The sequence below is a fragment of the Coturnix japonica genome, chromosome 6, assembly GCF_001577835.2.
Source record: "Coturnix japonica isolate 7356 chromosome 6, Coturnix japonica 2.1, whole genome shotgun sequence".
Classification (NCBI taxonomy): domain Eukaryota; kingdom Metazoa; phylum Chordata; class Aves; order Galliformes; family Phasianidae; genus Coturnix; species Coturnix japonica.
Genome location: NC_029521.1, coordinates 8990075 through 9003966, shown reverse-complemented (window position 1 = coordinate 9003966; position 13892 = coordinate 8990075). Strand labels below are relative to the sequence as shown.

The window sequence follows — 13892 nt, the reverse complement described above, 5'->3', positions numbered from 1 at the left end:
ACAAGATGGGTTTACAGTGACAAAACTTGTCAGTATAGAGAGTAGGTGGAACCTCAGCTTTTACAGACTTTCATGGAGAACAGTTCCCAAGAGAGTCCTGGGTTCCCTTTGTTACTGGGGAGGAGTGAAAACGCACACATGTTCTGGCTGCACCACGGGGGGGATTTATTGAAAGGAGGGGGGAAAAAACATCAGGAAAACACACCCTCATTGTTCCCTGGACCTCAGCTGACAGCACGTCTGCTCGGCTGACGCACTGGGATCGAACCAGCAGCAGCCAAGACTGAAGCCTGAGCTAGGGTTGTGCAACTGAGGGATGGCAGCTCACCCTCTGCCAGGGAGAGGGGATGGGGATCTTCAACATGTGCTTGCCAGAGGGCTACACTGACACTCGGGCTCCAAAAACAGAATTTGCTGAAGAAAACATCCAGAAGTTCACCGAGCAATGCTGACTACAGAGCTGCTACCTTGGCGTGCTCATGTTTGGGGATTTCATCTTCTGAGAAGTTAAGAGAAACAAGATCACATTTGGGTTCCCATGAAGGATAACCCAAGTTTATCCTTCCCAAATGAAAGCATTTTGGTATGATGCACAAATGAAACAGAGCTTCAAGATGGGAAAGAAAAGCATTCAAAACAAAAAGCACACTTTTTTTTGTTAGATAAGTTGAAAGCCACCAGATGTGTTTTCAGAAAACTTTCCATCAACTTTTACTTCTGCTATGAGGCCAACCACGAAAAATGTCATCTCCCGGAGTATATTTAAAGAACATAATTGCTAACTGTGAGGAAAACATATCCCATGCATAACTACGGACTTGCTGTTGCGACATGATGAATCTGATAGCCATAATGTAAAGATTACAGGCGTGCATCTCTGCACTGCAGTGAAGTTACAGAATTAGGCACATAGCTAGGCCATTAGCTGAAGCTGAGACCACTAGTCTGCCTACAAGCTCAATTCCAGCTGACAGGCAATGCCACTTCAAACCAATCCATCAACCACAAGCATATATAATTTTTGTTGTTGTTGTTACCATCTCTCCTTTCTGTCCAGGATGACCCTGCAAAAGAAAGAAAACATCCCTCAGTTTCAGCCAGTGCAACCTCTAGAAGATGTTTGCTTTACCTGCTTACCCCTTGCCCTGGGAGGTACTCACAGCCTCTATTATTTCTCAAGGGAGATGCAACGTCAAACAGATGGAGCTTTGCTCACATAGCTAACGTGACATTGCTCCCCAGCACCCAGAACACTGAGGTTTTTCCCTGCAGCAGGCTGACTGCTGCTTTTATGAGGTGCTGGTTCATAGGTCTGCCTAGAAAGGAAGCAGCTGTGCTCTCTCCCTAATCTCTTTTCACCTGCATCCCTCCCAAGGTATCTGTGGCATCATCCTGCCTGCCAACTTTCTGATTTTCATTTAATCCATGCATGCGCATGACACTGCAAAATAATCCTCTTAAAAATATACTCTGTAGCACGCAAGCTGGTAGGAGAGTGAGACCTGGTAGGTGGCAGGGCACAAAGCCTTGAGAGAGGCTGTTTGCTTACCGGTTTGCCATCCAAGCCAATAGGACCCTGAAACAAAAAAAAAAAAGAAGAGATGAGAAATGCTTTCACCTGGGCATCTGTCCACCTGCCCCAGCAAAAACTATGTGCCACAACTCCACACAGCTGGGTACCACCCAAGCTTCCTAACTGTTTCTGCTGGGACCTTCTCAATGTCAGCCCATTTCAGCAGCAAAGCTGGACACAAGAAAGGGATGCAGGAGAGATTATTTGTTGGCAGTGTGCAGGAAAAAGAAACCTTCAGCATTTCAAATTTTGCAGCATCTCATCAATTAATGGAAAATAAGCACAGTTATCTGGAGATTCGGATTTACAAAGGCATCCACCATTAGGAAAACGAATTTTTGTGAATGATAGTATAATAAAAGTGTCCCAGGGAAGAAGTGACACAGAGCTCAGCAGCATTTCGAAGGTAGGATGTGATGAAAAACAGGCCCTGTGGAGCGCCATCCCACTTGATGCTTTCTCATGAGCTGGGCTGATTTCTCTGTTGCTCCAAAAGCCAAAGACCACAAGGGCCAGGGGAGATCTGCTTCTCCTCAGCCTCAGGGCAGCTCACAGCCCCCCCTTCTCATGAAGGGCAGAGCTGCAGAGCCAGGTCGGACAGCTCAGAGGCTGCCAATTCCTTCTGCTTTCCAGGCAAGAGCCTCCTCTGAAGACCTGCTCTAGCACATCGCGTGTCCTGGAGCAGCAGCTGAGCTGCTCAGCAGGAGCCAGGGCGCCAGGGCTGTTTGTGTTTGCCTTAGGCTTCCTAACTGTCCAGGAGAAGTGTATAAGAATAAATAGCAACCGTGTGAGCTTTCCAGCAGCCTTGATGCTCCACAGAGCGTTGTCAGCAACTGTAAAACTGAAATGAAATGTGCTTTGTCCTCTTGTAGGCTTGTTTCTCACTCCCTTACCCATCTGTAAATTCACATTGGAGAAAAATCCCCCCCTTCTTGTGCTTTTTGCCCTTTCCCCTTGGCATGACCATGGTGTTCAACCCAGTTCTCATCTGAACTGCATCCCACGAGGCCCTGTTTGGATTACAGATGCTCATTGCTACTGCAGTATCACCTAAAAGCTCAAGTAAGGTTTGAATTTCACCTACCCAATGGTTATTTTCTTTGTTCGGGGAGTATTTCCTCAGGATGGTTTTCTTTCACTAAACAGATCGGGCTTCAACTATGTTATTTTAACACTTACATTTTGGGTTTCTTTAAATTAATTTCCTTTTGGCATACTATGGTTTGTTTGTTTTTTCCCCCTAAGCATCACTTAAAATTAAAAAGAAAAGGAAAAAAAAACCAAAAACAAGAGAAGAAAGTAAACGAAGAAAACATTACATTTTTCCAGGAGTATCAGATCAGATCCTTGGCATCAGACAAATGATAAGGTACAGCAAGCACTAATGACATTGCCATCAGACAAATGATAAGGTACAGCAAGCACTAATGACACTTCTTAGTAATACCACACACATGTACCTCATCAATCTAGCAGTTACACTTACTGGGAATCCAGGAAAACCTCTTGTTCCGGGCTGTCCCTGGAAAGGATGAAACAGAGACAGTAGTTTAGAGGAACTGAAAGGGATTCCGATGGACCCTAAGTTCTGTCTATGAAACCTTTTCTGTATCCTTTGCCCATTTATCCTACAACTCTCCGAGGAGTTACCCAAGACCTACTTACCCTCCAAGGAGAATACAACTGGGGAAGGAGGGGAAATCTCACATTCCCTCTCCAATTTATACAGGGCCAGGAAAATGCTGGAGCAGGTCCAGTTTGGATTGCAAGCAGTTTCCTTGAAGTTTCTCCATTAATTAAATGGGTGTCCCTAGCCCATACATGAGCCTTCTGGAGTACGTTCCAGAGGCTGAGCTCATTTTATGGCAATCCTTGCTGCCATAAACTGGAGGCGTTTAGTGTAGGATGCTGCTCTGTGCAAGACAAACCTTGCAGGTCACTGGTGTCTAAATACAGCCATTCCTCTTCTCCCCCTTGTCCCAGTGCATTCATTTTCCTCAAATAATTCTGGAGCAGATATGTTTTTTTCTCTTTGGCTGCTTTTTCTCATCTAAGAGCTAAGGGAAAAAGGAGTGGTGTTACGAGGAACGTGAGCATCAAGCCCTTTACCCCTGCCTTTTCCTGCTACCAGTTTGCGAATAATTACAGCAAACATACTGGCTTGCAATGTATTTAATAGCTTCTTTGTTACTCACTTAAAAACACTGGGGTGGGTGAGGCTGGCTTGGCTGCAACATGCTGATAAGGTTTGCCATAGCAAAGCAATGCTATCCCCTTTGGAGAGGGCTCATCACATTAGCAGAAGAGGTAAGACCTTCAGGTTGCACCTCTTCCAGCCTCCCTGCACCTGCAGAGAGGTTCAGTGGGGATTCGGTCCTGCTGAGGTGGGGGATAAATAACCTCTTTGCACAGTTTGAGGGCTGCCCCTACCACAGAATGCCTGGACTTGCACCAAACAGTTGTGTTTTTATACACAGTGCTAGCAGGACCTGATTACGTTTGCATTGTTTTCTTAGTTTTGCTAAGTTGAACTTGGTCAACTTTGCTTAGCATTGCAAGATACATATAAAACCACCTGGTCCCATTGGCCAGTGACCAGGAGGGAAGACAGGCTGTAAATTAAAGGATTTGTCCACCACTGCTTTCCGAAAAGGCGAAAATCAAGTAGAGCCTAGCCACAATTCATTAATTTTGGCTCCCTGCTGGAAGCCTCCCCAGACAAGAAGTGCTAAAAAAAGAATTAAGGGGAAAATCTGGAAATGGCGCAATTTGGCTTCCTCTCTAGACTGCAGACTGCTGCCTCTCTCTCCTTAGAGGACGGCAGAGTGATTTGCACGGTATCAGGCCAAAACAACAGTTCAGCAGTGAGTGATTCCAAGAGTCTGTTTTTGTTGGGTAGCTGTTTTTCCTTGTCTTCTTTTTAAGATGTTGATCCTATGAAGTATGTAATCCCAGGAGCTGCCAAATCATGGAAATCATCTGTTTCTGCCACTATCGGCACACTGTCCCTCTCTGGCCAGGAGTTAAGCAGCTCTGAGCAAAAACTTTAACCTTCAAATGAAAATCTGGAAACTATTTCTCATCCCACATCTTCCCAAGTGGCTCCTTGGCTGGGGTTCCTGTGTTTGTCTTCGGTGCTCAGCCATCCCTCTGACCTACCACCAGCTCCCCTGGAAACGGAATCATCTTCACAAAGGCTTTGGGGGTGGAAGCAGGGAGCTGCCCCACTTTTTGCACCTCAAGGCTCTAACCAAACTAGGCAAAAACTCCTCTTAAAAATCACTTGTCATCTAAGTTTTCTGGGTGTTTTTTTGTTTGTTTTTGAAGGGGCAGCTTGTTCTGTGATTTCCCAAATGGCAGCAAGGGCAATGAGGCAAATAAACATCACTAAAAGAGACATTCAATCTGTCTTGCAGACCAAGGCACACATCCTTCAGGGAAAGAGCAGTGCCCAGCTACATCTGCAGGTCCTACATTGATGGGGACCACCATGTTTTCTCTCCTGTTACTAGGCTGAGAGCTACATCTTGAGGGAAACAGAGGAAACTTGCAGCCCTTACCCTCCAAAATCTGCTCGTGGCACTGGGTGGCTTTTCTCAGAGATTAGCATGGAGGAACCCATTAGCGCACCCTCCTCACCTGGCCAAGTGACCAAGGGTGATCTGTTGTGTAACAAATGCTTAAGTTCTTTTGCTTCAGTTCTGTCGCTTCCCAAACTCCAGTGTGATGGGCAGGTGGGCCTGGGAATCCACAAAGCTGTTACTTATTAGAAACTCTTCTTTTGGAAAGCTAATTGGAAAGCCAGATGTAGCCAAGCATTCGTGCTGCCTAGGTCTCTCTCACTTGACCTCTGCTGTGAAACAAAAGTCGCTAGCAGCCCATGCTCTTGGCAGGTCAAGGACAGTGCTGTTCACAGGTTAATCAAAATCGGAAGTGCCCAGAGGGAGGGAGAGAATTAAGTCCCTGGGTCTTTTCTCATGGAAATCCCCAGAGAAAGCTGCACAGGGATGGAGTGAGGAGGACTGGCCATATCCACACAAAAGCAGAGACTTGATGGCTGAACTACAGAGCAAGAAACATCCAGTGTTTAGGGCACATAAGTGCTCCAGCCCTTAAAGTTGTGCTGGCCTGATTTTACTGACCCTACATTCACAAAAAGCTTTGCATGGTTGACTCCTTGCTTTTGCTGGAGGGAGGTGTAATATCCTCCCTTGCTTTTCCTCTGCTCCCCAGTCAGCAAAGGGGTCTTCAAGATTTCAGTAACACTGGCAAAGTGTTTCCAAGGCTTTTAGTACTGATAGAGACCTCTGGACAACTCTGATCTATCTGTCTCTCTGAGTTTCCTAGCCACCAGATTAGCTCTGATCCTGCTCTTCTGCAAAACTGGGGGGGTTTGTCCTTCACTAATGAAACCAAAGGCTGAGATCAGCCAGGCAAATGGCACATTCTCCTCAAAAACAGGAGTGGTCCTGTTGCAAGAATGAAATACGTTTTTTTCCTTTCAAATACAGGACTATAGTTCCCTTGCAAGGCGAGGCTTCTTCGTCTGTTCTGAAGTATGAGCTGTAATTTCATTATATATAGTATATAATAGCGGTATAAAACCAAGCCTGGCTCAGCATGGGAACCACATTATACAGGGGTTTTGCTCTCTCCAGCTGATGCTGTCTTGCTGCCCCTCCTAAATGTTTGTTTCCCTGTAACTTGCCCACATCCCGAATCAGTCAAAAATAGAGTGGAAAGTCACTCACGGGTGGACCGCGGGGCCCAATGATAGACATGCCTGCTTCTCCTGGAGCGCCCTGCAGAGAGATGGGGAAAGGAAAAAGGGTGAGAAAAGGTGAAAATACAAAGAAAAATACATTGCCATAAAGACTGAGGTTTAATGAGGGTGTGAGGAAAAATAACCTAAGAAACTCCCACAGATTCTGAATATTCTCTAGTGATCTTTTATAAGAACATCCTTTGTAGGCAGTATGGAAACACTGGCTGCAAAGCTCCATACCAAAGACTATGTTCTCTCAAACATAGTAAGGAAACATGGAAGGGGATTACATAAACCAGCCATGGTTTTTAACTGCAAAGCTAGCTATTCTATGAATAGGTCAATTGAGACTTAATGACCGGTCAGGAATGCAAAAGTTTAGGTCTAAATTAAATAACTCCAGATTGAAGCAGCTTGATATGCAGCAAAGTATAAAGTGTGTGTTCAGGGTGGGGAAGGGGGAATCCAGAAAATAGAGGGCTTGCTTGCTCAACCATGGATTCTGGAAGAAATTGGGTCTGCCATGGAGACAAGTAGTATGATTGTGATAGATAGTGATGTATCACACTGATTTAATTTGGGCCAGATCCTAAGGCAATCTTCAATTTAGAGACCATCCTTGGTACCTGAAAACCAATACAGGTACCAATTTAGAAATACTTGAGATCTTGCCTCTCCTACACCAAGCTGAACTGCAAGAAGGGCTGGAGACTTTGAGGCTGATTTCCAGCCCAGTTAGGACTCAGTACAGAGGTCCCAGCAGCAATAATCCCCCTCATCACACATGCCCTGTAGATCCCAGTGCAAGGGCTGGGTCAGCAGTGGCACAGGCTGCCTTCATTCTTACAGCAGGTGCTGAGTGCCCACCCAGAGCCAGGACCAGCCAGGTCTGCCTGCTCTATCTGCTTTAGTGACAATCTCAAAGCTGCTGGTGAAAGTGCAGCACAATTTGCCCAAGGCTTTTTCTCTTTCAAAGCGTGAACTGCACTAAGTGGACATGGAAACAAGTCCTTAAGTCTGTAACAGGCAGCTGATAAGAGATGCATAATTAACAGCCGCCAGAACAACAGCTGAGCTCTCTCCTTCCCACATTTTAAGATAACCTGCATATCCAGGAAGCCTCTCACACGCTCTGCATCAGAGATAAAAGAAGAAGGGATATGGTGAGCACTGGGGAAATGGGAGCCACAGGCAGCTGGTCAGCTGCCTCATGACAGCACTGGGGAAGAGACTTGCTTGTGTGCTTATCAGCTCAGATGGGACGTGAATGAAAGCAGCAAATCCCTGCTAGAAAAGCAAACAGCCACTCTGCAGCTCCTAGCCACCCACGATGTGCAATGGGTAGGAAACACTGTGTCTTTAGAAAGCTCTGTCTATCCCTGAGAGGCGGCTCCAGAAGTGCCCGGGGCAGAGCAGCATTTGGATGGAGCATCCCATAAACCACGCAGCCTGCAAGCAACAGAGCTCTCTGCAAAACTAACTTGGGACAGCCAAGGACCTCACAGAGGGCTTGAGGGAAACACAGGCAACTAAGAGTGAGATCTTAGTCTGTTAGATAACATTTGTAGGCTCCAATGAACAAGCAGAAGCCTGAAAGTAAGGAGAGATTCCTACCTCACTCTTCCTTGCTGTATTTTTCTATCTTCCATGAAAAGGAGTAAATGGCTCTGGTACGGTGGTGCCCCGCACTGATGATTCCCCTACTAGGTGAATATTCATCTCTTTCCTAGTTCCTATAACTCACTGCTTCTGGCTGCAGATTCCCAGTTATTCACACACCTCAAATGCACCTTAGCACTATTCTTGTGGATGCCAAGTCCCACCATGTCAGAAACAGGAGTGTGCCATCCCATTTTCCTTGCTGTGGCTCACAGCAGAGATTATGCTGACCCAAGAGGCAGAGAGGAACTGCAAGGGTGATTAGGGCAAGCAGCGCTGCCAGCGTGGAAGAAACTCAGTGGTTAATACCCAGGAAGCCATGAGGGGAGCCTTGCATGTGCCTGCCAACTCGTACGCTGTTAGTAAACCATCATAGACAAGAAACACAGCTTTTTTGGAGGCTGAGTGGCCTGGGAAGAATTTGGGAGATAAACTTACCATGCTGGGGGAAAGCTGGCAGCCCAGGGAGTGGAAACCCAAAGTTGGCTGCAGTGGCCAAGGCTGCAGCTGGGCAGTTTGTGCTGGCCCTACAGGAAGGCAGCCAGGGATGCTAAAGGCTACGAGGAGCCAACTCACCTTCTCTCCAGGTTGCCCTTTTAGTCCCTGGGTCAGTGACACCCATCGCAGCCACATGCAAGAGGGTGCAGGGGAGAGAGAAAGAGAAAGAGACACAAACACAGGAGTCAGCGGCAAGGGCACACTCCCCTGCTCCAAAACCCAGGCTGCAGGGCTGGAGTGAGAGGGGCAGCCACAGTCCCCACCCCAGCCTTCTTTCCCATCCTTATCCCAGGTTCCTGATTGGAGAGCAGCACTAGAATGCAGTGCTCAGCCAGGCAGGGCATGGCCCCCTTGCTTGGGGCAGGGTTATTTGGAAAGGGCAGCAGTAGGCAGTGGGCAGGGGTGCATGTTAGCAAGCCCGTGGTTAGCAGAATGGAAGGAAATATCCTTCACATGTATATTTTCACAGGGCTGGCCACCCTGTTGCAACCAGGAGAGCCTCCTCAGGTGTGGCGCTTGGATAGGGTGGCTCTCCTCACTCGGGCACCATCCCAGAGTCAGCCTGGAAGTATTCTGACATCTCAGGGTTGGAAGAGTAGAGGAAGGACAAGGAACATGCTGGAGGTCTTGACTTACCGGCCGTCCAGGAATTCCCATTGCACCTTTGTCTCCCTGGCAAAGAAGGCAAAACCAGAGGCAATTGGTAACCGGCCAAAAGCAAGGTCATAAAACTTCACAAATGTGCTGTGCCACAGATGCAGCTGAGTGCTACAGTGTAAGCAACAAGGGATTTTGAAAGAGGAAAAGAGCAAGTTATAGAGAAAGTAAGTCTGTGGGGACCCCAACCTGTCTTTAAGAATCTGTGTAAGTCACCAGTTGGCCCGAGACCTAACCAAGTCTAATTCCAATTTCCACTGTTTCACAAAATCCAGGTCCTGGGAACCAGCTTCATGCAGTAGTCAAGTGTCACATTTTTTTCTCTTTCTTCACTAAAGTCACCTCTAGTGTAAGCTATTTATTTATAGAGTTATCACTCTTGGACTTGAAAATATGCTCCTTTCCAGAAGCAACTAATAAAAATGTGAGAGAACAAGCTGACACAGGAAAAATTACGTCTGGAAGAAGACATATGAGTGGCTGTGTTCAGTGTTCTCTACCCCTTTGAGATACTACCCAGTAAATTGTCGGGTATCCAAATCCTAACAGCAGTTGAGGGAATTACTTTAGGTCAGGTGACACTGAACAGAGCCTTATAAACATATGAATACATATGCCACAATACCAGTGGCAATTTTCTTCAGGAGCCACGGCCTGTTGGCAATAAGCTATTTTTCCACGTTAGGATTACTATGCGAGATTGTTGCCTTCTCACAGCTTAAAAAACCTTGGAGGTCTATAGATAAATGCATTACCAGACAGAAAGAGAGAACAAAAAAAAAGAAAGGATTAAGTATTTACCGGAAGCCCTGGTCTTCCTGTAGCACCCTGAAACAGAATACACAAAAACAAAAAGGAAAAATTAAAGTTAGATTGAAAAACCAAAGGGAAGGCTTGATAAAAAGAAATCATATGTAAGGGTTTAGGAAACAAAATAGTTAAAAATCTCTCTCCATCTTGTTGACCATGAGCTCTGATTGCTTTGGTTTCCTAATCACCTGTTCATAAAATGTCCTTTCAGCATGGCTCTACCCACAGCTCGCTGCCTGCACAGGCTCTGAAGGTATCTGCAAGTCCGTAGAGAACAAACTAATTACAGGGCTCTGACTTTCCTCCTTAGTTTCCATCTGCTAAATATTAATTTTTCATGTATGGAATTGCTGCAGTTGCCACAGAAATGTTGCATGTTCAGAAATGGGAGGGAAAACATCCACGAGAGGATCTTTTCCTTCGGATGTGGTCCAGACAGCGAAAGAGTCCGGGAACCTCAGTACTATTGCACGGTTTCATCATTTCCTTCCTTCCTTCGCCCATTTCAATCCAAATCTCACCAAATTTCTTGCATGACTGTGGGCTGCCCTTGCCTTCACCAAAGCCTTGACTGACATCAAGGACAACAGGGGGAGCATCTGTTGGGCAAGACGAGTGTGTAAAGGCTCATGTTGCTCCTGGGGCTGTTGTTCATCCTTTCCTCGGCTTTTCCCCTGATTGACCAAGACCACAAGCTGCGTTCAGTGCATTTCTAAAGTGGATTTCTGTCCATTCCCATGCTCAGTCAACATCAGTGGGGTGGTGAACATCAGCCCTACCACCCCACACATTGTCTTTTGCAAGCTGGGAAAGAAATCTGGGAGAGAGGTGCAAGGTCATCAGTGCTTTGGGGTTGCAGTCTAGAATGACATACGTGTCTGACAGCCAGCCAGGCAGGAGCCCCTGTCTGTTGTTCTTAAGCTTGAGTTTTCATCCGGTTTTAATAAGAAGAAATATGTGGGGAACAAGTATTTCCTACACTAACACAGAGGATTCTGCTCGTCTCTTCAGCCATGAGCTTCTGCTCACAGCAGTTGAACCAGTCTCACTTGCCAGCCTCTTGGAAACCCAGAGGTTCTGAATGAGACAAAGGTGCTGTTAGCTCAGGACAAATTCCACTTTGGCTGAAGATGCTTGGTCTGCCTGACTTCCTCTTGTTATTTCCATTGGCTGTCGCACTCCTCACGGCCCGTCCTAGAAGTCTGCATGTGGAGACAGGTTCAGGGGTCACAGGAAGCCAGGATACGGTAGCATATATTGTCAGCACTTCTCTGGTGGTCCCACGCGTTTCTGCCAGACTTCCATCTTTCATTATGATATTAAATTTCTAGCCCTTTTTGCTGCAAAGAAAGCCTGGAGTGTGTGTTCTCCTCGCCCTGCAAAAGCACAGGCTGCTCTCCAGGAGATGTCTGCACTGACCTATTGCTTTCTTTCCTGTTTCTAACAGCAATAATATAAATGCCAACATCACTACCAGTTTTGTGCCACATCCCTTTAGTATCAGTATGTGCCTTCCTTGGGCAGCCCAGAGACACGATCTCGTCCCTATAACCCAAAGCTAATGCTGAAATACATTCACTTCAGTGGCCAACTCTGAAATCCTCTGGGATAAATGACTGCTGAAGGCTTGTGTGGATCAGGGCTTCCAGCTGTAAAATACTTTCAGACCTTCTGGCGTGGAAGGTGCAACTTTTTGGAAGATTGCTGCCATTAAAGGGGACTGTGCTCATATATCTGTGGGAGTCCAGTCTAGAGCATTTTGACTTGATGAGAAGGGAAAAAAGGTTGTGCAGCAACTACTTCTCCTCGGAACGTCATCTGCAAACTGTTTAAGACATTTTTGCAAGAACAGACAAAAGATGACTACCGTATGTTTAACTTCTCATGTTCCTTCATACACACCAAGTATAGTTGCTCTATTGTATGTGAATATAAGCTATTTCCTCTGGAAGGACTATGCTAGAGACAATATAACGTTTCTTTATAATCCTGAGAGATGTCGATACATGGCCCCATTCCTTGCATTACTTCTGATTCACTGTGGGTCTCTTAATAGCAGTAAGAAAACTTCTGCAATAACCTAGCTGTTTTCCTGCAGCCTAAATCATCTGCGTTGAGGTTTTGCATTAGCTAACATTCGAAAAGGAAGCTGTCAACACACTTCTCCCTCTGAAATTGATAGTTACCCAGCTACACTTGAAGGCCCAGCAGTTCAGCAAGCCTGGGTGATAGCAGCAAGCAAGTCCCTACAGCTCAGCTCTCACCATGTGTTTGCGATCTGTCTTTCCGTTTTTCACAAACATGTCTCATTCGGCGTGTGGCATCCAATGCATGTGAAGCACATGCAGCTGATCCCCCTGGGGTATGTGGGGCCAAGTGCTAACACACGGATTTCTGAGCTCCTGCATTTGCTTTGTCCCCAGCCCTGAAATCCCTTTGTCTCACCCTCAAAAGCTGTGACATAGCAAAGAACAACTCCATCCCAGCATAGCTCTGAGCACCCACAGTACTTGCTGTTTGTGCAATCCCAAGGTGAACACCACAGACTGGAGACTGCCAGTTCATGCCCCACAAACCATGTTTGTAGCTTGTACACCATAGAGCTTCAGTACTTACAGGTGGACCTGAAACACAGAAAGAAAAACAGAAAAAAAAACCAACAGGAATTAATTATTAATGCAGTAATTCCTAAGGAGAATGGCTAAATAAACATATTATTACTGTCTTTTGTGGCTGATACTCACGTTGCTCCCATTTCCTGATGCATTTCCAACCACCTCCTTGGTCTTTAATTAAGGTATTCACACAATTAGCAGCATTGCTCACCAGTCACCACAAGTACAGGGCAGCCCCAGAAAGCCCCATGTTGGGAAGGCTGTAAGTCAGGCTGTATGCTCATTGTTGGTCCCTTGGCACATAGGGGGGTCTCCTCCTTGAGTGTGACACTGCTAAGCATGAGGGACTCATTACATGCAGAACTCCCCCTCGCATCTCATCTGCCCATCAAAGTCAAGAAAATTAAACCTGGAAAGGTGAGAGCACCTGTGCTGCTAAGATGCCCACATACCTGCCACCAGCAAACCTGCAAAGGTTCATGAGGAAACTACAGTGACCAAACACATTGAGTGCCTTTTCTCCATAGTAAAAGCTCATTTTCTCTTTTGCTTCTGTTCCCATAGGAGGCAATCTGCCCGCTTGGAAGAGATCCCCTCAAAACCTGTGGGTTTATTTTAGATTGGAAAGCCTTGCAGAAGCTGCCAGTGTGGAGCACTGCAGCTCCCTCTATACTGTACCATATAGATGAGGGCTTAAACAACACACTTCTTTCATCGGTTCCCAGAAATTTCCTCAAAACCCTGACAGATATTGTGTGCGGAAAGAAACCCCTGGACTCACTGTTTTGTGGTTTCCTCTCTGTGGGAGAAGTGAGACACACAATACAACTGTCAGGGGTTTCTACATTTTCCATACTTCCTAGACACTCTTTTTCCCCCTTTCTTTTTCTTCTTTTTTTTTTTTTTTTCTGTCTCCACATCAAGTGCCAAGAGGTAAAACTAAGCAGTATAGCAGGCGAGCTGACAGATAACAGGCAGCAACCCCTACTTTGCACAGAGCATAGATGTCATTGCGAACACCTGCAAGAATACGTCCTCATCCTGAAAATGCCCTTGGATGAACATCCATAAAGTACAGGAGACTTTAGATGAACAAGCGTTTTCTGTGTTGGAAAAGTCTCATTTAATATGATGCTAGCAAGCAGTTTGGCTATCTAGCTTCAGTAACCTAAAACTGAACTGAAATGATGCTTTTAGCCTTGTGCTCAGCTTTTATCTAAGCTGATCCAAAAAAGGGTTCCCTTCTGTTAAAATAAAATAAATGTAAGAGTTAAGCATGTGGCTGATGATCAACAGGGCTAGGGCTGAACCAGAA

The 13892-nt window shown here is 46.0% G+C and overlaps 1 protein-coding gene across 5 annotated transcripts in view; it reads right to left on the bottom strand.

Moving 5' to 3' along the window:
- COL13A1 (collagen type XIII alpha 1 chain) overlaps positions 1-13892 on the bottom strand; it is a 94953-nt gene that overhangs the window by 43201 nt on the left and 37860 nt on the right. For all 5 annotated transcript variants that reach the window (XM_032445299.1, XM_032445300.1, XM_032445301.1 and 2 more), the window contains 8 exons: positions 12579-12586; positions 9954-9980; positions 9132-9167; positions 8574-8600; positions 6325-6375; positions 3060-3095; positions 1550-1576; positions 1038-1064 (listed from right to left, as the gene is read on the bottom strand). In XM_032445299.1, coding sequence (XP_032301190.1) covers positions 1038-1064; positions 1550-1576; positions 3060-3095; positions 6325-6375; positions 8574-8600; positions 9132-9167; positions 9954-9980; positions 12579-12586 — 239 coding nt within the window. The remainder of the gene's footprint in view (positions 1-1037; positions 1065-1549; positions 1577-3059; positions 3096-6324; positions 6376-8573; positions 8601-9131; positions 9168-9953; positions 9981-12578; positions 12587-13892) is intronic.